Here is a 24,186-nt window from a genome sequence, read left to right as displayed (position 1 = left end):
TAGAGCCCTAACTTGGTGAGAAATTCCTTTCACAGAGATTCAAAACAAAGTGCCAATCTCCCCCATCCAGACAGATCTGCTACTTTAAGTTATATTTAAGAATTACTGTGTCCAACTTTTTCAAGTTATGAGAGTGTGGCACAATGTGGATAATATAATCAACCTCATTTTTACAGGTAAGAATGGCAAAGCACCTAGTGACATGAATATTCTGCAAGGCCCTCACTGTCTTCATCATTCCCAACATAAACCTTTTCTACGTTAAATTAAGGCAGTTGCATCTGGCCAAAATATGACTGTCGACTCTCACCTCTTGCTCTCCAGTCTGAGCAAGCTCAGTGCATGGCTAGAGGCCCTGACAGCGGCGTATCTTTGAAAAACACAGACCATTCCTTGATTTACTGACCAAGATCCATACCCACTCTTACCTCGGGGTGTCTGACATTGTAAATTTGATGGAATTTAGAGAAGAGACTCCCCTGCAGGTTGGGCTCATAGTAATCTCATCTAGAGTAGGTTAAATATTTCTGAAGGGGAGGGGAGAACTAAACTATAAATAAATCATGGCTCCTCGGGCCCCGTCAGTTGCTTTCACTGAAGATGCAGAATGTATAACCTACTGCTTTAAATCAGGGCTCTCATCGCCTAAGCTCCTAGAAATGTGGCAAATACCAAAGTACCCTAAAAAGGACTATTTAAGAAAGAGTTAAAGAAAAAATACAGAATACATTTTCTAGTTGTATGTCTAGATTTATGCTGTTATGCTTAAGTTCTTTACCAAACTGATAAGAATTCAGTACTTTGACCATTTTGTTCTAAACTAAAACATATCTATTTCAAAACTGCAAAATTTCAGATTCTATTTTCTCCTAGTCTTATATTCTTATAAGAGAGAACTAAAATCCCAACCCTTTATTCTTATTAAACATCTCTTAGAGCTTTAGATATAAGTACAGGATAAGGTCCCACTATTTCCACACTTTCAGTGTGGGTCATAACCATCCCACCTATATGAATTCTCCTGCACTGGAACAGATGCAACATTCTTCATCTCAAACTTGTACCATTTGCTTGGGACAGTAGTAATGTTCAGAGGAGGCTCAAGGGCTCTCACATAATTCCATAGGCAACTTGAGATAACTTGCAGGTAGAAGACCTGGGCGCTTGTTTACCTAACTTGCCAAACATGACTTTAGACAAGTCATTAGGCACCATGAGTCTCATTATGATTGCTTTACAGATGAGAATGAATCTATAACTTTCCCTACCTTCCCAGCAGGGTGAGGGTCAAATAAAACAACGGCTGTCCCATCAGCTTGTGAGTGAGTCTTGCTTGGATGGCTCAAGTCCTAGGGTCCCAATCTTCCTCCCTCCCTTTCACCTTCTCTCCATCCCTCCTTCCTTCCTTTACATATATATCAAGGACCTCCTGTCTAAATTTTTCTAGGTATTTCTAGGGCAATACCAAGGTAAGTCAGAAATGCCCTTAACGTGCTTAAAACTTCACAGGAAATTATACTTTTATACATGTTAAGTGCTAGGAAAGGAATAAAGATAACGTGTTCTAATAGTTATGAGGAGGAAAAGGGGGTTGGGAAAACCTCCAGGAGAAAGGGGATCTGAGCAGGCCACTGAAGCCTGGATAAAATGTAGACATTTGGAGTTGATGGGGAAGAAAGGCACGCCAAGGAAAGGACCAAGACTCACAAATGCACAGAGAAGGAAAAGCATGGAGCATACACAGAAAGGATTGAGTTGTGCTGCCAGAAATCTAGAACTCCCCAAAACAGAACAGAAGGAAAGAAAGCTAGAAAGGTAGAATGTGGAAGACCCTGCAGTTTAGACTGAGTTTGGACTCCAATACCATCCTCACCCATGATGTACATGCAAATAAATTCCCTATCTGGATAAACTACATTATATATCTTAGTCTTCCTAAACTTCTCCCTCATTTGCCAGTTAGGATAGCCAATTCTCTCAGATATCACTTAACTTTGTCCTCTATTAATTCCACCCTGATTTCTGAAATAGTCTATTGCCCCAGTCTTGTCCCACTGCAGGGCATAATCCATTCTCCACACTGATGTCAGACTGACTCAAAGTGCAGTCTTAACATACTGCTCCCCAGTTTAAAATGCTTCAGTGATTATCTATTACCTACGGATAACATTCCAGTACCTTATGTAAGATACAAGGTGTTTCCCAGGCTTCATCCTCTACTTCTCCCTCTCAAGCCTCCTTCCCTGCCGCCACACTGAACTCCTTGATGTTCCTTAAATCACCACGCTCCCTTGTCCCTGTGTATCTTTGAATTTGTGGTTCCTTCTGGATAGAACCTAACTGCTTCCCTTTCTCTGACTAGATTACACCTACACTTCTCTTTTAACACTCCAATCATCATTTAACATTGTTCTGGAAGTACTAGCCAATGCAATTATATAAAAGAAAAAAAGTTCAAATATTGGAAAAGGGGAGCAAAATTAGCATTTGTAGATACGATTGTATATCTAGAAAACATAAGAAAATCAACTAAAAAAGGGAAACTGTATAATTCAGTAACAGAGTAGTTATAAAATTAATATATAAAAGTAAAAATGTATCTTTACACAAAAGGTAACCAGTTGAAAACTATAAAGTCAGAAAGTATTCCTGTATTAGGGCATAAGAAAAATTGAAAAATCTAAGAAAAAATTTATCAGGACTTATAAAGGACCAATGTAAAGAAAACTTTTAAATTCTACCAGAAAGACAAATCTTTCTTCCCGAGAGCAAGACCCATTGCAGTGTAAGCTCCCCAAAGGTATGGATCCTTTTCTGCTTTGTTCACTGATACATTCAAAGAACTAAGAATACTGCTTAGAACATATCGGGCACTCAATAAATGCCTACTGTCAATAAATGCCTACTGAACAAATAAACGCCTAAAACAATGTAAAAATTCAATATAATACCAATAAAAATACAAACAGGATTATGTGGGAAAGCCTGACAAAGATATCAACCTTCCACTTGAAAAATATATACAAAAGATCATTTTCCACCAAGTAGATGAGCAAAAATTCAAGTATTCAGGATTAATGAAAGCATGAAGAACAAGAACACACAAAGTGTTATCTGTGGAACTATATATTGGTATGGTGTTTTGAAAGGACAATTTGTTAACATCTATCAATAATTAAAATGCGTATTTTTTTAGGCAATTTCTCAGCGGGAATTAATTCTATATAGTCACACATTTATGCGCAAACATATATGAAAGTATGTCCCTTGTATTACCGTTAGAAAATAGAAAAAAAAAGAAAGTCTAAACATCTATCAATAATAGACCTATTACATAAAATATAGCCAAATAATGGAATACTATACAACTCATCCTAAAAAGCCAAAGTGGATCTATATAGAAAGAAATGGAAATAGGTCCACAATCTATTGTTAGAGTAAAAAAGGCAAGGTGCAGAAAAATAAGTATAGTATGATCCTATTTGTGTTTTAAAATTATGTCATTATGTTATATATGAACAGAAACATTCTGGAAGGTTACCTTTAGCAACAGATCAAGGAAATAGAAGAAAACCTCACTTCAAGGAAAATAGAAAGATGTTTGTTGTTGTTTTTACCATAAGCACATACTGACATTTAGAGAAGGCAGAATCGGGAGAGAAGAAGGGCTGGCCAGAAAGAGAACGATAATTAGAATAAAGAATGGAGAAGAGTCTAGTTCTTGTGCATAAAAGCCTTGAGGTCCGCGAGCTGGACAGCCAAAGTACACTTGCAGCTAGGAAGCAATAACTGCCAGCGCCGGAGCTTTAGGCATTTTCAGGGAGAAAGAAGGTGTAGCTGGAAGCCATTGCCACAATCCCTACAATGACACAAGTGGCTTGTGGCTTCTTCAGGCAAGGAAGAAGTCCTGAGAGCAGCTTCAGACCACTCCATCTCTTTTCAGGAGGAGCCACAGGCCTCCGCCACTGTCTCGAGCAAGTGACTGTAGCAATCCACATGCCTCTAGATCACTTTTGTTTATTATTTCCCTCAGAGTGCTGGAAATATTAATTGGAATAAATGTAAAGCACTTAGCACAGTCCCTGGCAGAGAGTAAGCACACAAAATATAAGCTATTATTAAGTTGCTTACAGAACTTTTTCAATAGTTCTAAGCACGACAACGGCAAAAGTCATCAGGAAGTCTTTGATTTCCAACAAGACCCATGCCTCCCCATTTATCTCTGCAATAAATAAACAGACTGTCTTCCTAAGCACATTTCAAACAAACTGGAAGCTGCGGCTTCAGTGGTTCTTACTTTTGTCAGCATTTCAAAATTAAACTGCCTTTATCAGGCCTAAGTATAAAAAGCCCACTTTTGTCTTAGAAAGCTAGAGTTTAAATAACCTTTACAGTTGTAGTACGTTTTCCTTCCTCCCATCCTGACAGCTGGACCATGCCTCACATGGCTAGCACTTGAATTCACTTACCACAGCAGGAGGGTCATTCCATTCTTCATAGGAGATGGCAGCGTATGGATAGATCCGGTCATTGATAATCTGCAGGGTAGCCAGGGCAATGGCTTTAATTGACTGGAAGTATGCTTCCCAGAACCACCGTGCCTATAAAAGAAAACAACATTCTTTTAAGCGAACAAGAGAGACAGAGTGGAAGACCTAGATGCTCCATCATTGTCAACTCTAGGCCTAGGTAATTTCTTTATTCCCAAAAAGGGAGTGCCTAGGGCAAATGCCCCCTGCTGTCAAAGCCAGCTCCATCTGAAGTGTGCATATATCAAATGCAGTCAAAATAGAATGTTTGCAAGTGCAATGCACATTGGATTCAGTTTAGATATAAGAGAAACTCCGTGATGATGATACTACCAATGTATTATACCTAAGCAAGTTTATAGTATTTTTCCTTAGATGTAACATACAAGGTAAAGTGTACAAATCTCAAACGTACAGCTCAATGAATTTTTATATACGCACATATTCTTACAACTACTACCCAGACAAAGTATACATTATAGAACATTCCAGCACCTCATGCTATTTCCCAGTCAGTATCTCCCCTCTCTTAAGAATAACCATTATTCTGATTTCTATTGTGCCCACCCTTGAATTTCACATAAATGGAATCAAACAGCATTTACTCCTTTGTGTCTGACTTCTTTGGCTCAACTGTTGTAATAGCTAAATCAGGTTTTGGTATCAAGGTTAATGACCTTATAAAATGAGTTAGAAAGTGTTCCCTCTTTTTCTATTCTTTGAAACATTTTATGCAAGATCAGTATTATTTCTTCCATGAAAGGTTTTAGGAGAATTCATCAAAGAAGCCATCTGGGCTAGGTGTTGTTTTTTTTTTAATGTGTGAAAGTTTTAAATTCTGAATTAATATTCTTTCACAGACATAAGATTATACATATTTTTCTCTGTGTATCAGTTTCATAAGTAGTGTTTTTGAAGGAATATGCTATTGCATATAAATTGTTAAATATATTGGAATAAAATTGTGCATTAACATCTGCTTAATATCTATAGAATCTGTAGTACTACACCTCTTTTCATTCTTCATATTATTAATCTGTATTTTCTCTTTGTACTTGATTGGTCTTACTAGAGCTTCATCAGTTTTATTAATCTTTTTCAAAAAACCAATTTTTGGTTTTCTACATCACACATTTTTTTTTGTTTTGTTCATTTCTGTTCTTACTTTTTATTATTTCCTTCCTTCTATTTTAAAGGAGTTTAATCTTGCTTTTAGCTTCTTAAGATTGGCATTCATATCACTGATTTCAACTTTTCTTCATTTCTAATATATGCATTTAGAGTTCTAAGTTTCATTCTATGCACTATTTTAAATGCAGCCCATACATTTATATATCATTATATCATTTTCATTATCATTTAGGTAAAAAAAATTTTGATTTCCATTGTGATGTCTTTCTTAACTTATGGGATATTTAGAAGTATACCGTTCTTTTCTTTTTTTAGAAGTATACTGTTTAATTTCTAAACATTTTGGGTTTTTCTGTTTATCTTTCTGTTACTGATTTCTACTTTGGTCACACTTTGATTGCACTGTGGTCAGAGAACATATATCTGATTTCCATACTTTGCAATCTATTTAAACTTGATTTATGGCCCAGAATTGTTTATTTTTATAAATGATCTATGTATAACTAAAAATGTGTATTCTGTAGTTCATGAGTGTAATGTTGTTTAAATCTTCTATATCCTTATTGATTTCTGTCTACTTGTGTGTATGCATGTATGTATATATGTACACAGATGTGTGTATTTTATATATCCATATATGTGTGTGTGTGTGTGTGTATTTCTGAAACTTTTACTTTCAAATTTGTGCCCTCCCTCAAAGCTTGTTCCAAGCTTGTCTCTTATAAAAAGCATACACATGTTAAGCACCCCAAATCCAAAAATGCTCCAAAATTCAAAATCTTTTGAGCATTTCAGATGTTCAAATTTGAGATACTCCACCAGTAAAGTATAATGCAAATATTCCAAAATCTGAAAAAAAAATCCAAAATCTGAAACATTTCTGGACCCAAGCATTTTGGATAAGGGATACTCAACATGTAATTAGGTTTTAATATTTTATTTCATCCCAAAATCTTTGTCTCTTAATTACAAATAGAATCCATTTATACTTAATGTAATTACTGATATGGCTAAGTTAAATGTATGATCCTTCTATTTGTTTCATCTTTTAGTTTTCCTTTCTCACCTTTAGAACTGATGAAGAATTTTTTATTTTTATTCCATGTTTTTCTTCTTCATTAGAATGCTGATTATTTAGTCTTTTGTTATTCTATTAGTAGCTATCATAACAATTAAAGTAAGCATTATTGATTTATTATAGCTCAAATTAGCAATTCTGTAATTTATCATACAATGAAAGAACTTCCATTTACCAACTTCCATCTGCTGTATTATTATTGTCAAATATTTTTACCTACATATTATAAATCCCACAAGACATTATTATTGTTTTTAAAAGTAAAATTTCACTTATATTTACCATATATTTACCCTTTCTTTTATACATATCTGAGCTTCCATCTCAAATTATTTTCCTGCTGCTTGAAGAACATATTATTTCTTTCACTGTAGGTCAGCTGATAACAAATGCTTTTTATTTGTCCGAAAGCTTCGCTTTACCCAATTAATTTTGGAAGGAGACATTTTTGCTGGGTAGAGAATTCTAAGTTAGCAATTATTTTCTTTCAGAATATTCAAGATATAATTTGATTGTTTTCTATCTTTACTGATAAATCATCTGTCAGTCTTACTGATATACCTTTGAAAATAATATGCCTTTTATCTCTGACTGCATTTAAGCTTTTCTCTGTCTTTGCCTTACAGTAATTTAACTATGAAGTACCTCGATGTGGCTCTTTGTATTTATCCCGCTGAGGATTGCAGAGCTTCTTCAATCTGTGGTTTGATGTCATTCACTGATTTTAGAAAACTCTTGCCAGTATTTCTTTTAAATATTAATTCTGAGACACTCTCCTCTCCTGGGACTTCAAATATACATATATGTGAAATACATTTCACAATGTTTTCACTATGTGCCATATGTCTCTTTTCTCTTTTTTTATATTTTTTCTCTCTGTGCTTCAATCTGGGTGTTTTCTACTAACTTTTCCCCTGGCTCAATAATCTTCTATCCCTTTTTCTTTGGTGACTAAATTGCTATTAATCCCACGTATTGAAGTTTTAATTTCTTTTTTTTCTCTAACTGAATTCTTAATCTCATTTCCTACATTTTTCAGAATTCCCATTTGATCTTTTAAAAAGTAGATTTCATATCTTTGTTGAAATTCTCCTTTTCTTCTATTTGCTTGAACATAGTTCCTGACTGATAACTCCAGTATCTGAATCACCTGTGGATATCTTTCTACTGTGTTTTTTCCTCTTCATTTGGGTTATTTGATTTCAATTTCTAGCATGCTTCTTAATTTTTTATTGGATGCAGATATTCTGTTTAAACACCATAGAGGTTCTAAATGATCCAGATTTTCTTCCTCCTAAGAATGTAACATATTCTTGTGGCAGGCACAGAGAGTGCAGTCAGACCACTTTAATCCCGTCAGAAGTTGGTTTTAAGTTGTGTTGGGACTGGCTTATTTCAGCTTCCCCTTATTCTTAAGGTTTGGCGCTTCTGTGGCCTCCAAGTAAAGCCTGAGGTATTTTCCAGGACCCCTCTACCTTGGCAGGCCTTGAACACCAACCTTTACCTCACCAGCACTATATACGGCTGCTGAAGTATTCACACTGCTCATTAAACTCCCAACCGTTGCTTTCCAAGGGGATTCTTGGAGTCTTGCTCTGATCATGTGCACCTCAGGACTTGGCAAACACCTCAAGGGAAGACTGTGGACACATTTTTTGCTTTCCTCACTGTGGTTTTCTCTTTCCTGAGATTTTGTCTGTCAAATCCCAGAGACTTTGGTAGCTCCTAACTCTAAACTCTAAGCCCCGTCGGACTGCTGCTCTCTGCGAGGGTTCCATACCATTGGACTGTGAATTGGAAAGTATCCTCAGGGGAAAACCCCAAGTAAATATGTAGCCTACTTCCACGTGCTTTCTTTCTCTCGGGAAACATGTTCCTCAAGCACTGACTGCATTGGTTGCTCTACAATGCCTCTAAACAGTTATTTTATCTATTCTAATAAGCTGTTATCTTTTCTTTTCTTTTTTTTTTTTTTGGCAGGAGGGTTACTCCAATATCAGTTACTCTGCCATGGTCCAATATAGTCTTTAGAAAGAAGCCATTTCTTATCCAAGTGGAGGTCAAACCCAGTTCCTCACAAAAGCAGGATGCTGGACTAGATGATCTCTCTAGCTTCATCATATCTATGATTTCCAGGCAAAATCAGAGGCTATTAGTGGGTGACCATGTGAAATTTTAACATGGAAAAATTGGAAGGATAACCAAAAAAGGTGAAGGGAAAAGATACTTCCTAGTCTAGCTTTGCCAACTTTCGTTCTGTTTCCTGGGCAAGTGTTCTAGTCATGAGTTAAAAGCCTAGGGTAACTTGAGTTATTTAACTACTATTCTCCCCACTAACTATAAAAAGAAGGCAAAGTATCACAATGAGAATTTCTCCTACTCAAAGAAAAGCAGAAATACAGATTTAGTTTTCAAGGGCATCTAGCTTACTCAAGCTGTCCAGTAGTTGGCCCTCTGGGTACAGCTGGCTGGCTGCCTGCTACTGCTTCTTAGATATGCCCTACTCACTCCAGTCTCATTCCTGCTGAAATTCATTTGCTGCTTTCTCTCCCATTAACCAGCCAAAATATTTACATTTTATGAGACCTGAAAAAAACTACCTTCCCTGAGAAACCTTTACCTAATACTCCTAGTATCAGCAGTCTCCCCTTACTATGAAATCCCTCAGCACTTAGAGCCTTCATTATACAGGTTAGTTCTGTTATATACTGTTCTATAATTGGTTTTCTGTTGCTTCAGATAATCACTTTTTTCTGTACAGCTAGATTGTGAGTGCCTTTGGCACAGGGATTGGCATTTTTGAAATTAGCATCCTTGCACATGTAGAATGTTTTACCTGCAACAAAGCACTTTTATATTCATGATCTCATCTGCTCTTCATAACCAGCTTGTCACTCACTTGGGACAGATACAAGTTTCATTTTATATGTGAGGAAACTGAGATACAAAGTTAACTAGTAGAATTACAATTCAAATCCATGACTCCTAACTCGAAATTCAGACCTTTTCCCACCTCATTCTAGAGTATTAAGAGTACTAGTACACAGTAAGTTTTAGAAAATGATCTTTTTCCAAGAAACTGAAGGGTATAAAAACATATTAAGAAGCATAAACCCACACACAAACACATATATTCCTGAATATTTACCTCCTTTTCTGCCAAATGGGTCTATCATCATATATTCTTTCATTTGAAATCATATTCAAATTAAACCACATTCCAATGTAAACATTCCAAAGCTTTATGCTCACGTGTGATCACAGTGGAAACAGCAGCCTTTGGGATTTATAGAAAACAATGATTGGTAAGAAATCCACCTAGAACACCAGCCAAAGGCACAACTGTGCAAGAGAGCTTCTAATTTAAGATGTCTCAAATCATCTCACCCTGTCCACCAAATTGCAATTCACTCAAAAAGGAAGCAAGTTTTGCCAATAATCATAGCTCAAGTGTCTCACTCTGAGGATAAGTGAACTTCTCAGGCTTAATTGTTTCTGCAGGAACTCTGTAATACCTTGAAATGTTCAGAAGGCATTAGAATTTACAACCCCTCCAGGACTTAGTGTCAGCCATTTGTCCACAGAGAGGAAGGAGTTTTCAGCTATGCTGGCAATGTACGAAAGCACCACTGTTCTCATCCAGAGAGCAAATGTGCATAAATGCTTATGGTTTTTTTCTCCCCTAAAACATGGGCCACATTTATGTCTATCTGAAAAGTGTGAATGAGGGATTCTTCAGCAACTATGTACATTCTCCAGTTACTTTAAATTGTGGAAGCTACACAGTTGAAAAGGTAAGTCACATATGAATAGGTCATACCAATATAACCTTGAACAAAGTATTTAACCTTTCTTGATTAAACAGATACCACTGTGATTTTATAAAACATGCAGATTTTACAGCATAAGAACTATAAAAATTCCTATGATGCTTTCAAACATGAGAATTATAAAGCTCCTAGAGGGCAGGGACTGGGCCAATTAAAACTACCATAAGCAAATAGGAACCTCACATTGAATCTGCAATTTCAGTTTACACATCAATTAAATGTGATTAATCCCTTAATTTTCAGTAATGTAAAGCCAACAGGATTGACAATAACAAGTGTTTAAGGGAAGCCAGTGTGACATGGTGGAAAGAACGGCAGTGATGGAGCATCTTGTGCAATTTTAAGTTACTTAACATCTCTGTTTTTTAAATCTTTAAGATGAAGATCATATCACCTATCTCACGGAGTTGTGAAGATTCAGTGAGATGAGGTTTGCAGAGCTCCTCATTCAGTGCCAGTGCAGAACAGACAATCAGCAAATGGTAGCTCTCTCCCCAGCATTTACATCCATCCTGTCCCCTTAGCGTCTTTGTCACTTTCATTACAATATATTCAACATTTGGTAACACTGTTTTGGGGTGAGAATGGGCAAAGGGGAGAACAGAGATGGAATGGGGTCCCAACTTTATACTCCATTCATCTCAATTCCTGAAGACAGTAAAGAATTCCAACCTGAGAGTCAGAAATAATAAAAATACATCAAGTGGGAGTGTGATAGCACTTTATATTGAAAAGTACAGAAATCAATACCATGTTCTTTCGAGATTAATCATGAAGCACCTGAGAAAAGAAGGCCTCCAGAAACTCCATGAGTGGGGGAATATGTCTGGTTTTGCTTATCACTGAACTCCCAACATCTAGCCCAGGACCTGTTAAAGAGCAGACAGTGAAACCTTTGTTGAAAGAACAAATCCATCTAACAAAAATCCCTCACAGGCACGAGGTGGCATAGGTACCACCAGCATCCCATAAAACTTAACCAAATCCTCTAAGTACCAATCCATGAAGTTTAAGGGGGGAACCATCATTTAATAATGAAATCGTATCTTGTATAGCAAATTTTAAAAGGTGGAAGATTGGGGGAGTGGAACTGAGAGACGACGAGGAAAATCTGTTCCTGAATGGAACAGCAAGACAGAAATGGGAGTAAGAATGTCCCTTATAGTACATGTATATAGACTACAAAAGAGATAAACGGTTGTTATTAAAACTATGCCATGTTAAGTGTGCTGCCTAAAAGTGGTCAGGATATCTGTTTAACAGTACAAAGGGTCTGTAACAACCCACCTGCCCTAAAGTAGCCTAAGAGCATCTGCATCCAATGATGGCTTTCAATGCCCGTTAATGAACCAGTCAACTTTGGACTGCCCTTTTAATCAGAACCTCCTGAATGTGCCCAGGTCAATGGGCTTCATTTAGGTATATTAAAGGATTTTTCTAATGAAACCCAAAAATTAAAACAATAAACCAGGCACCTAGCCTTTGTCCCAATTTCCAAGTGCTAATGCTGTCCAAATAACTGACAATGGCATGTAACTATGGATAAGTACTTGCTTAAATACTGCTCTATTTCCCCTCTTCCAACCCACTGGTTGGTCACAACATAAAGGATACACTTCTGCTTAGGAATGAGAAAGCCAAAAGAGAATGGGAAATCCACAATAACAATGAGGAAAAAAACGCCAATATCCCACAAACATCATGGCTTTTCCTGGGCCCATCAGAGAGCTGTAGTCATAAGGCAGTCAAGGGAACTAAATTTCAAAAGGTAGCAAGGCTCTCCAAGGAGAGATGGTACATGCAAATTATTTCAGCTTTGAAAGGCACAGGAGGAAGAGGTGCCTGACATAAAAGCAGTCAAAGAAAACAGCTAAAACGTTAACAAATTCTTAAAACTGAGTGCAGGTCATCAGGACAGTTTAGAAGCTTTAGGCACAAGGGATCCACACTCACCAGTTCTTTTCTGGCGGATGTTCTTGAGAAGGATTTGTATAAAACTCTGCCCACGTATTGGACTTTTTGTCATTCAAAGCAAAAGCCTTAAGTGCTGGGGGGTGAGGGGGGAGGAGAAGGAAACTACCACTCCCAAGATCCAGGCAAAGATTCACTGCCTCTGGGAAAGGAGCAGAAAGGCAGTCTGTCACTGGGGAAGGTGACAGCCTTCCAGCCTCCAGTACTCAACCATGAGAGAGAGGTCGAAGCAAAAGCCCTCTGCTCCCAAGGGAGGGCAAGAAACTCCCCTGACCCCACGGTAAGCCATGCAAGAAGTCTACTTCTATGAGAGAGACAGGGCACTCTCCCACCACCAATCCCAAGCAAAGGTATGCTTGTGTGGTGGGAGGAGTAGAAGCAAAAGCCATCTGCCCAAAAGGACAAGTGGGAACACTGGCTCAGACCAGGGTCCTACACTGACACAAAGCAGAGGTGAGGTCTACTACCACTAAGGGAAGGGCAGGAAACTCTCTCTAGTCCAAGACTCTCCGCAGACAAGGGGCAGAATAAGCTAACACTGGAAGAAGGAGCAGGAATGCTGAGAAAGACTTACCCTCAACCCCCCCCAGCAAAAGCACCCGAGACTGAGGCTAGAGCAGGGGAAGGGAGAGTCCCACACCCCCACAGTGAGCCTAGCACCAAGCATGAGCACCAGCAGTCTACCACTGAGGGATGGTTGGGGGTGTGGAGAAGGGTGGCAGGCAGGGCCTACTGAAAGCTCAAGTCCTGGCAGAAACTCTGAGAACTCCAGTGGGCCGGGCCCCACACTAAGTATGAGGCAGCAACAGCCAATCACTGGGAGCATTTGAGGTCTGTGGCTCACCAATGGTAACTCTAGCCACAGAACAACCCAATCCCACCCCCATTACTAAGTGGACTGAGTGAGCCTCCCACACTAATGGCCTGACAGAAGAAAACGTTTGCCTATTTCTGAACATGATGTTTACCCTGGTCTCTTCTGTTTTTGTATATACAATGTTCGTCATTCAATCAAAGTTTACCAGAAACAAAAAACAAAAGAAGACAATCCATTGTCATAAAATAAAACTGTCAATAGAATCAGACCCAAAGATGACCAAGATGTTGGAACTATTAGAAGGAACTTTAACTATAGGAGCTAATGAAAAAGGTGGACAACTTGCATGAACATATGGGAATTTTTAGTAGAGAGATGGAAAATATAAAAAATTATCAAGTGAAAATGCTAGAAATGAAAAACACTATCACAGATGAAGAATTCTTTAGACAGGCTTATCAGCACACTGGACACAGCTGAGGAAAGAAACAGTGAACTTGAAGATAGAACAGTAGAAATTATCCAAACTGAAATGCAAAGAGAAAAAAGAGTGTGGAAAAAAACCAAAACAAACAGAAAAGAGCATTCAAGAACTGTAGGACGATATTAAACACTATAACATATCTGTAATTAGAGTCTCAGAAGAGGCAAGAAGGGGGACAGAGACTAAGGCAGCAGATATATTTACGGGAATAACAGCTAAGAATTTTCCAAAATTAATGAAAAATAACAAAACACAGCTCCAAGAACCTCAGAGAATTGAGACAGATTAAATAAAGCATTCAACTTTTTCCTTAAGAAGTTTAAGAAGTAGTTGCACTGCTAAAATGCAAAAGTCCCTTCTCTTAGCAAACTGGGAGATTCAAGAGATCCGAGTTACAGAAAACTCTCTTACGACTCTAACACTGAGACCATTCTTCTCAGGTGAAGGGCTAGAAAATATTTCCACGCTTCATGCATTTATTTTTCAAAGCTGTATTTGAAGATGAACCTGAAAACTTCCAAAGGTATTCTAAGTCTTTCCAAACACACATACTCATTACCTCCTCTTCGTTTGTTTGCCCTTTCCTGGATAAACTCATGATAGTCCAGAGGTCCCAGAGATAGGCTCTAATAATCTTTATCTGGAAGTCAAAAAACCTCAATGATGAGGTCAAATTATAATCCAAGTATCCTTATTTCTGGTTGAGAATTACTGTAAACAAGATTTTTTGTTTATTCTTTTGCTTACTCTATTTTTATAAACATAAATGTTACATGACAACTTACTTAAAATTACAGAGGGTTAAAATACCAACAAAATCCCTCAGAGGCGCTTCTCGTGGACTGCAGGTTTTGTAACCATGTACTTTGCCCATGTTACCAGCTTCTCTAGAGAAGTAGAAGTTCACAAACATCTGATATACCATTAACTCAGGGATCCAATAAACAATAAATAGAATTTGCCTTTTTTAAAATAAAAACAGATTTCTGAAGCAAAAAAGGTTAACAGATCTAGGATTTGTCAGCAAACCATCTTTTTTCTTTATAAAATATTTATTTTGTTAATTTGGTTACATTTAAAATACCTTACCACAGAAAATATGAGAGTGCTTTTTTTCGCTTTTTTAGTCATGAAGCTATTTTATTTGCTCCACATGTACCTTTGTAAAAGTCTCTGATATCCTTAGAAGCACTGTTCTATTATCCAGTACAGTTTTCCCAGCCCCACCATCTTCACCTCTCAACTATTTGAACACGGTACTTTAGGAACCCACATCAATGGCATTCACACAAAGCCACAGCCATCGGTTCACGTAACAGTAGCAAAGTTCGTTTTATAACTTTTTGGTAGTGTAAATTTTTTTTATTTCTTCACCATGCACAGTGGTAATTGCTTTCTTTTTAATTTTTTATTTTGAAATACTTTTACAATTAGAGTTCCCGAGTATTCCAAATACTCCTCACAGAGCTTCCCCTAATGTTAATATCGTATATCACCATGGTACAATTATCAAAACTAAGAGGTTAACATCAGTACAGTTCTATTATCTGAACTACAGACTTTTTTTTCTCTTCTCCAGATTTCCCCAGTTTTCTTGTAAGGTCCTTTTTCTATTCCAAGATCTAATCCAGGACACTACATTGCATTTACTTGCCATGTCTGGTTAGTCTCCTCCAATTGGTGATAGTTTTTCAGTCTTTCCTTATCTTTCATGACTTTGACACTTTTGAATAGCACTGGTAAGGAAACTCATATAATGTCCCTCATTTGGGTTTGTTTGATGTTTTCTAATTACTAGATTAAGGTTATAGATTTTGGAGACTACTACAGAGGTAATATACCCTTTTCTTTACATTGTGTCCGGGGACACATGGTATCAATATGACATCACAGGTAATGTTAACCTTGCTCACACGGTGAAGGTGAGGTCAGCCAGGTTTCTCTACTCTATAGTTGCTACTGTTCCCATTCCATATTCTATTCCTTAGAAGTAAGTCACTGTGTTCAGTCCACACTGCAGGGGATAGTAATTAAGCTCCACCCTCTGGAGGAAGGAGTATCAAAGAATTTAGCATACTATTTTTAGTATACTTTGAAAGGATTAAAAACTATGAAACTGTATTCACTGAATATTACAATTTTTTTTTTAAGAGACATGGTCTCGCCATGTTGCCCAGGCTGGAGTGCAGTGGGTATTCATAGGCACAATCCAAGCACAGATCGCTTGAGGCCAGGAGTTGGAGACCAGCTTGAGCAAGAGTGAGATGCCGTCTCTACAAAAAATAGAAAATTAGCCAGGCGTGGTGGCACATGCCTATAGTTCAAGCTACTGGGGAGGTTGAGGCAGGAGGATCGCTTGAGCCCAGGAGTTTGAGGTTGCAGTGAGCTATGATGACACCACTGCACTCTAGCCTGGGCAACAAAGCAAGACCCGGTCTCAAAAAAAAAAAAGTCTCTACCCAGTTGGCACATAGGCAATGAAAAAAAAAAAACCACCTTAATATTTTAAAATACAGCTGTGAAACTCCATGTCATCCTAAAAGAACCTTTTTTTGTCTTTCACCCTTCTGAGGACTTTGAGAACTTGCTCATAACCTTACTCCTTGGCTGGCTGCAGCAAGCTTGATCCTTTAACTCTTTCTCCACTTCTAGCACTTTTGTTAAAACATCTCTTAACCTCCCCCGGTTGCATCCCATTTTCCTGGTGCTGAGATGAAAAAGGCTGTACATAGTCTTGCAGGCCGTGTTTCCCTAGCATGCTCCAAAGAATTTCTGAAGAAGTCTCAAGCAGCAGCAGCAGCAGCAGCCCCATTCACATATGAAAAGTTGAATATACGACAATTTCCCCTTTGTGTAGCTTAATTTCTAGGAGTTCTAGATCTTATTCTTACATCCAAAACTATGAGTCATTCAAAGGTTAGGAAAACAAGAAAATACATGGACCAGTACTCAAATCCTATTCTCAAACAGAGCTGCCTGGAAAATTCCCAAAGGCCCATATATAAGCACATGTCATCCATCTTGAAGCAAAGTACTCCCTCCTTTCATCTCCAGTCTCAGTATTTATATTGATGGGGGGTGATTAAAGAATTAACATGCAGTTTGCTCCACCAGAGAAAATGGCTACAGCATCTATTACTTAATAATCACAAAAACATAGGGAAAAGGTCTGAATGATGAAGTCTGGGCAATATTTTCTGATAGCAAAATAGCGAACTTACTTAAGTTCACAAGAGTTTTTAATTAGACAAGGTGTTTTCTCAAAGACCAATACATATTTACAAGCTCTTTACAAGCTTACATGGCATTGGATTACATGGTTGATTCCTATAAAGAATTCAGAAAACAGAGCTGTCATCAGAGAAAGGATACAGAGAAAGAACTAGAACATGGGACAAAGAGAGACAAGTGAAGAATGGGATTCCAAACACCTTTCTTTCTCTGAGCCATGCAACAGAGTTTGGAATGGGAGAAGTAAATTTGCAATTAGGGGGAAAACAGAAAATGAAGGCAAAGACAAGCAACCTAGAAACCACCTTCAACACAGGAACGTCCGTCCCAAAAGAGGTTATTTACCTCAGTGTAAAAGGCAAATGGCCCCGGAGAGAGTGTGAAACAGTGAACTTAATATTCACAGTTAATTCTGTTTCCAACATCTGTGACCTCAGACAATGAGGATGCTCCTCATCACCACAGTCATCATTCCCTAACGCTTATTCCTCCAGAGGAATGTAAGCTCCATGCAGGCAGCAAGTTTTGTCTGTTTTGTTCCTGGTGCATCCCCAGCACCCAGCCCTGAACCCATCACAAAGCAGGAGTTCAGTAAGTACCTGTTGATTAAACTAAGCACTTACTATGTACCAGGCACTGTTTTAAGTGCTTTAACTGTACTGATTTAATCCTCTCAACCCAAGGAAATTATCCCTATTTTATGGTGAGAAAATTGAGCCACTGACAGGTTTACTGGTCCTGCCTTTCTCTAGCCTTCCCGATTTGACTCAGGTTCACTGGAACATGTGCTGAGCTGTGGTCCTGCACAGCCTACTCAAAAAATCAATTAACAACTTCAAGACTCCTACCGTTAGCTCTAGGAAGTTCAACTTTCTGAGAAGCTTTGCTTTCCCAGCCATAGTCCTGTGTGCTCTCAGCTAATTTAAGAGAAGCATTTAACAACTCTGGCCCAACACAGTGGCAAGGACTGTTACGAGTCTGCCTTGAGTGATACTGGAACACCCTTCTGAGAATAACGAGAACCAAGAAGCTTCCTCAACATTTAGGGACCAGTTGTCTAGGAACGTGATACCCACCTCACCCTTGATCTCTTTCTTCTATGGTTATTATAACACAGCTGGGAACTAGTCCTTACTGGGGAATATAAAAACAAACTGATGATGAAATGCAGACACGTGAAGGCAAATGACTTGTTCAAGGTCATGCACTAAGAATCTGGAAAAGGACAAGAAGAAAGCAGACACACACGACGTGGCATCCACTGCCTCTCAGGCCACTGTTGTACTCAGACATGCCCTGCTCCAAGCTTGATGCTCAGCTCACAGTTCCCTTGACCGTTATTTCCTTGCGGGGTGGGGAGAGATCCCACATCACCTGATAATAGTAGCTTAGCTGTGCAGATAAAAGAAACTACTTCATTAAAGATAAACCTCATCTCTCAGGTTCAAAAATATAAAACATTAAATGTCTCAATGATGTCAACAAATTTGCTACAAAAAGCCAATGCAGAGTACCAGGAAAAAAAAACAGTCAATAAAAACACAGATATCCCCCTGCCCGGGCCTGGTCCATTAATAATTAATGTATATATAATGGCTTGCTATTAAAGGAGTGTGGTATTAGTAGACTCTGCTTCATTAATGGATCCATGGATCAATAGAAAAAAACTTCAGAATAGATTATTTACATGTTTTAAAGAAGATAAACTCTGCATCTCCTTAATTTTCTAAATAACTTATGCCCTAGCTATTGCCATTAGCCAAGGAGAATCCAATGCTCTGAAAAACATACAAATGAAGAAGGTAAGGCCATGAACTTATCTTGGCAAAGGAGATCAGATTTCTGTCATTTAAAAAAAAGCTTTTTCAAAATTGCTCAAAAAGTTCTTCTTTATTAAAATTCACTACTAAATTACAGACAGCCAACCTGACTGACCCAGAAGGCTACAGTGTACAAGAATGTTTTGGTGTGGGTTGATCCAGTTGATCCATCCAACAAACAGAAGTCACGCATGGTTACAAGGATAAATTAATTCTCTCTTTCTCTCTAGAGATAGGCATATATTATTTTCATGTGTCTATTTCCTCCACTACCCTCCCTGTCCAACCCATCTCCCAAATCAACCATTGAATGATATAAGCTTAAGAATGAAGAATTGCTTTGATCACAGGAGGTTTTCTGTGTTATTTCTTTTTTAAATTCTCAAGCATTTGTTAAAGGCCTGCAGCTCTCAATCTAGTATATAATCCTGTACTTTCAATCTTCCCTTTCTTGCATTAAAACATGAACTGTGATATTTAATATTTCAATGAAAAAAAAACCCCTCACCTCTAAGACTCTGTCCATTGATACAACAAAACAAAATAAAAAATGAGCTTTTCTTAGGCTTAATAAACTCTTTTAATAATATACTTGTCATCGTGTCATGAACAGGCACCATACTGCAAGTTCTACCTCCCTGGATGAGGTATCCAGGAAAGAGACTCCCTGCAAATTCTCAATTTAGCCCAACTGGCCACTTCTCCGTGTACAAATGTGCAATGGAATGAGGTGGTACTTACAGCGCTCCTCTTTACCCACTCCTATCTCCTTTTCAGCCTTACACTATTGCTACAGCTTCTACCTGGCAAAGAGCTGAGAATGGGGTTAGGAGAAAACACCTCAGAGGTGGACTCCACAGAGAGGAGCAAAAAATTCTTTCTCAACCGAGCCACTAACCCGCACTCCCTCAGAATGTAACTGTTATTTGGAGAAAGGGCCTTTAAAGAGGTGATTGAGCTAAAATGAGGCTGTTAGGGTGGGCCCTGATCCAATCTGGTGTCGTAAGAGGAGGAAATCTGGACACAGAGAGACGCCAGGGGTGCGTGAGCACAGAGGGATGACACATGAGGATGAGCTGCAAGAGGGCAGCCATCTACAAGCCAAAGGGACAGGCCTCGGAGAATCCAAACCTGCTAACACCTTGCTCTTGGACTTCCAGCCTCCAGGACTGTGAGAAATGAATTTCTGCTGTTTAAGCCACTCGGTCTGCGGTATTTCATTATGGCAGCCCTAGCAAACCAATACAGACATCAGTGGACATTATATACCTCTCCCTTCAAGAATGTTGGCTGCTTGAGAACAAGAACTATAACTCGTACAACTCTGAATTGTGTACAGTATTCTACCCAGAGTAGGCATTTTATAAATATTTTTGATGATTATAACAGTTCAAAAGGTGCTCTGAATACAAATAGAGCTCTATAAATAAACTTCATACTCTTTAATTACATGCCACAAATTCTTCCCAAACCCAAGTCTGCCACTTAAGCTTTGTAACCTCAGGCTATCTACTCAGCCTCTAAGGTTCGCTGTCCTCTTTTACAAAAATGAGAATGACAGTTACCTCATCAGGTTTTCACGGAAGCTCCTAATACAGTACCAGACATAGTATTAAATAGTTAACATAAATGTTAATTCTCCCCTTCCCCTTGCAAACTGGGAAATGTGAGCTCAGGACCATACTCATGACCACAGAAGAGGACAGTGGTTATATCAGGCCTACCTTTCTGATACCTGGGTCCCTGCTAAAAACTTAACCTTTGCTCTAAGGCAGAAAGAAACTTTGTCAGACTATTCTTTCGGCTAAAGATAATGTTATCATCAGTAATATCCTATTGAAAGTCTAGAAAAGCAAAGGACCTCAAAAGAGGTCATTTGTTCCTTTCCTGCACTAATGGCATAATGATTGGAAGAGGCATTTTCTACTCAATATTTTTAGAATGAGAAGTTTGATTTCTTGCCAAAGAAGCTATATTGAAGTCATCTAATATCCATGGGTCCCTGGATTCTCCTCTAAATACCAAAACTTTCAACTCTGGCTCCTCAGGCAAGAACTCAAGACGATGTGGGAGGGCAAGCCATGTTATTTCCATGTATTCTCGCAAGATCTAGTTTTTCCAGAAAGTAGAATGGAATCAAGGCAGTGAAGAGTGCAGCTGGGCTATCTCACACCTAGGGCTCGTGTGATCTGAAAGCATTAGGACTGAACACATAAGCCCCGGGATACTTTTACCATGCCATCTTCACCATTAACTATGCTCCCAGACACCAAAGATGGCTTGTGATTTATATGTGTTTGCCCTATTCAAAAAAAAAAAAAAAAAACTTTCAAAATAGATGGCACTTAGGGACAGTTAGAAGAATAAGGGGTAAGAGCTTGAAGGTAAGAGAGGACTTTGTGAATACTCCTGGGAAACGCTCCCATGCTACGACCTGCTATGACCTCCTGTCCTCTGGGAAACAAGAAGGAGTTGAGAAGGAAAAAGGGGAAGCCCAAGTCATGTTTCCTGACATGTGACAGACAGCTCCTGAAATAGAAAGCCATAGGTTTCAAGTCTCAGGGGTATCACCTTCAAATATGTCAATGTTCTAAGGGTAGATCGGTTTTCCCAACTGCTGAAATCCTGCTGTGAGGTGAGGTCCTCAGCAAAACACAAGCCTCTGACTGGGAGCCTTTGAGGTGGCAGGAGCCATGAGGAGTTCAAAGGCAAGGCCGGCCAGGGGCTTGCACCTCCAAGAGCCACAGGGGTGAAAGGTTACTAAAGCAGGAGCCACTGACCAATAAAACTGTGTTTGGTCAAGCCTTCTCAGCCAAAGTTCATTTCTGCTGTGCCTGTGTCTCTGAGTCACCCACCCTCTGAATCCCACTGTTCCCTAGGCTGGATCAGGGGCTTCTTGAGTGATTAGCAGCTGACCAGCTCTCTCCCCTGGCTGGTTCCATGGAAGAGCTGAAAGGTGGAATGGAAGCCCTTAATCAAGATGTGTCCTGAAAAATAAATAAATAAGAGCACAACTTGGGTCTACTAGCTATAAAGGAATCTGCCTGGGGTGAGATTTCTCATGTTTGCTATGCTAAAAACCAGCAGAAAGAAAGCATAAGTTTGTTTGATTAGACGAGGAAAATACAAAACAAGCCTCACTCCAACCAGGCACACTTGAAAGGCCTGCCCTTTTTAATTAAAACACACACACAAACACAACATGTAAAGGGACTAAGAGGGCAGAACTCGAAAGTTTACTTCATCCCAAAAGGCTATCGTGACAGCCACGTTCAGGTGATATTCTCTTCTCTATTCTCTTTTCCATGCAGTAGCAATTCCAGAGAATACCAAGGAGGTACTCTTTGGCTCCTTTTTTTTGGCCGTGAATACCAACTCAGCAGTCAGGTGGCACGGCAGCCCGTTCCACTGTTACTACACATTCCCAGAAAAAAAGAAGTTGAGAATCGTGTGGGTGCAATGCCATGTATCACTGTTGCACCTGACCAGAGGCCATGAGTCCTCTACAAACGGCTTGCTGTCGGAAAGCCCCACCTTCTGATTCACATTATTGAGACAAGCTCTGCTCGCAACCCTGAGGGGAAACCCCAGTGGGTGCTCCCCAAATCAGGACTCTGGATGGAGGGAGAAGTTTGAAACAGCTACACTTGCTATGTCAGTGGTTCTCACTTTTTTCCCCTGCCCCTTCTTACCTGAAGGATGACATGCACCTATGAGTAACTGTGGCTCACTATGGCAGGGACTCTCAACACAGATCCATGTCCCCACATCCCAGCCCAGAAAGCCTATCAGAGGGGCAGTAGGAGTGGTGTGTGAAGTTTGAAAATCCCCCCAGGGAATTCTGATCCTTCCTTCATCTCACAGTTAAAAATCACTACGATAGCCGATTAGACAGTTGAAGCCCTTCTTTTCTATAGTTTCCAACCTAAAAAGAATTCCAAAGATTATACTTCCTGATATGTCATCCGTAAAGTTACCTACAGCTTCCAGGCAAAGAGACTCAGGGAATAACGATCTTTAGCTATTCTAACCTAAGGGGAGCGGGTCGGGTCTGCTGCTCCCTGCGCACCATGGTGGCCCTTCAGTTTGCTACTCAGACCCCTCCCCGTGTCACCAGCTTCCAGGTCTTCTAATTCCCATGAAATGCCAAAATGTCCCACTGCTGCACTCAAGCCTCGATCTGCAGCCTAAAACCAAAAGGAAAACTTAAAGGTCTTTCTAAAATATAAATAATACCTATACAAGATCATCAAGTCCTGATCAAATTAATCTGAAACTTAAAACCATTTCAATACATACATGGACTTCAAACACTTAAAAAGAAACCACTTGCTCCTTTTAATAAAAATATACTGACATCAGAAAGAACAAGTGAACTGTTTTCCTACTATTAAAGTCTTATCAAAATGGGCAGTATGTACACATTTAAGTATAACAATTTAGCCTTTAAATTACCAGGAGAGAGGTAACTATACTGCCAGAAAAGGTTTACATGGAGCTACTTTTGTACTATTCCTAGCCGGATTCACCATTAACGAACTTTAAGAAAATGAAATAAATATATGTGACTGTTGTCTTACATTCCCAAGAACAGTAGTACAGAATTATAAGATTAATTGTGCTATTGTTCAACTACAAATTATGCCACACCAAAAATAATCAGGCAACTCCAAATTGTCTCAGCCTCTGCAATGCTGAGGGAGACAGAATATATAAATAATAAGTTATCTTACTATTTATAAATATAAACAAAAATCCTATATATTTTTGCCAATGTTTGTAGAATATTACGGCATCACCATACTACATTGTATAAATAAACAAAATGGCTTATTTTATGAATCAGTTCAACTCTTATTCAAGACTTGAAAACAGTGTGTTCTCTACCAAACATATCAATACTTGAGAATTTTCAAGTTATTGTTTTGTGGCCGGGCGTGGTGGCTCACGCCTGTAATCCTAGCACTCTGGGAGGCCGAGGCGGGTGGATCGCTCGAGGTCAGGAGTTCGAGACCAGCCTGAGCAAGAGCGAGACCCTGTCTCTACTAAAAATAGAAAGAAATTATATGGACAACTAAAAATATATATAGAAAAAATTAGCCGGGCATGGTGGCGCATGCCTGTAGTCCCAGCTACTCGGGAGGCTGAGGCAGTAGGATCGCTTAAGCCCAGGAGTTTGAGGTTGCTGTGAGCTAGGCTGACGCCACGGCACTCACTCTAGCCTGGGCAACAGAGCGAGACTCTGTCTCAAAAAAAAAAAAAAAAAAGTTATTGTTTTGTAAACCTAGATATTTT

General features: G+C 38.9%; 1 protein-coding gene across 1 annotated transcript in view; it reads right to left on the bottom strand.

The window, feature by feature from the left end:
• Window positions 1–24,186, bottom strand: part of EXT2 (exostosin glycosyltransferase 2) — a 124,143-nt gene that overhangs the window by 61,466 nt on the left and 38,491 nt on the right. Inside the window, exon 8 of the mRNA XM_069471268.1 lies at window positions 4,470–4,601. Within this exon, the coding sequence (XP_069327369.1) occupies window positions 4,470–4,601 (132 nt within the window). The remainder of the gene's footprint in view (window positions 1–4,469; window positions 4,602–24,186) is intronic.

Source organism: Eulemur rufifrons, chromosome 6 (assembly GCF_041146395.1).
Source record: "Eulemur rufifrons isolate Redbay chromosome 6, OSU_ERuf_1, whole genome shotgun sequence".
In the NCBI taxonomy this organism is placed as follows: domain Eukaryota; kingdom Metazoa; phylum Chordata; class Mammalia; order Primates; family Lemuridae; genus Eulemur; species Eulemur rufifrons.
This window is presented reverse-complemented; position numbering and strand designations above follow the sequence as displayed.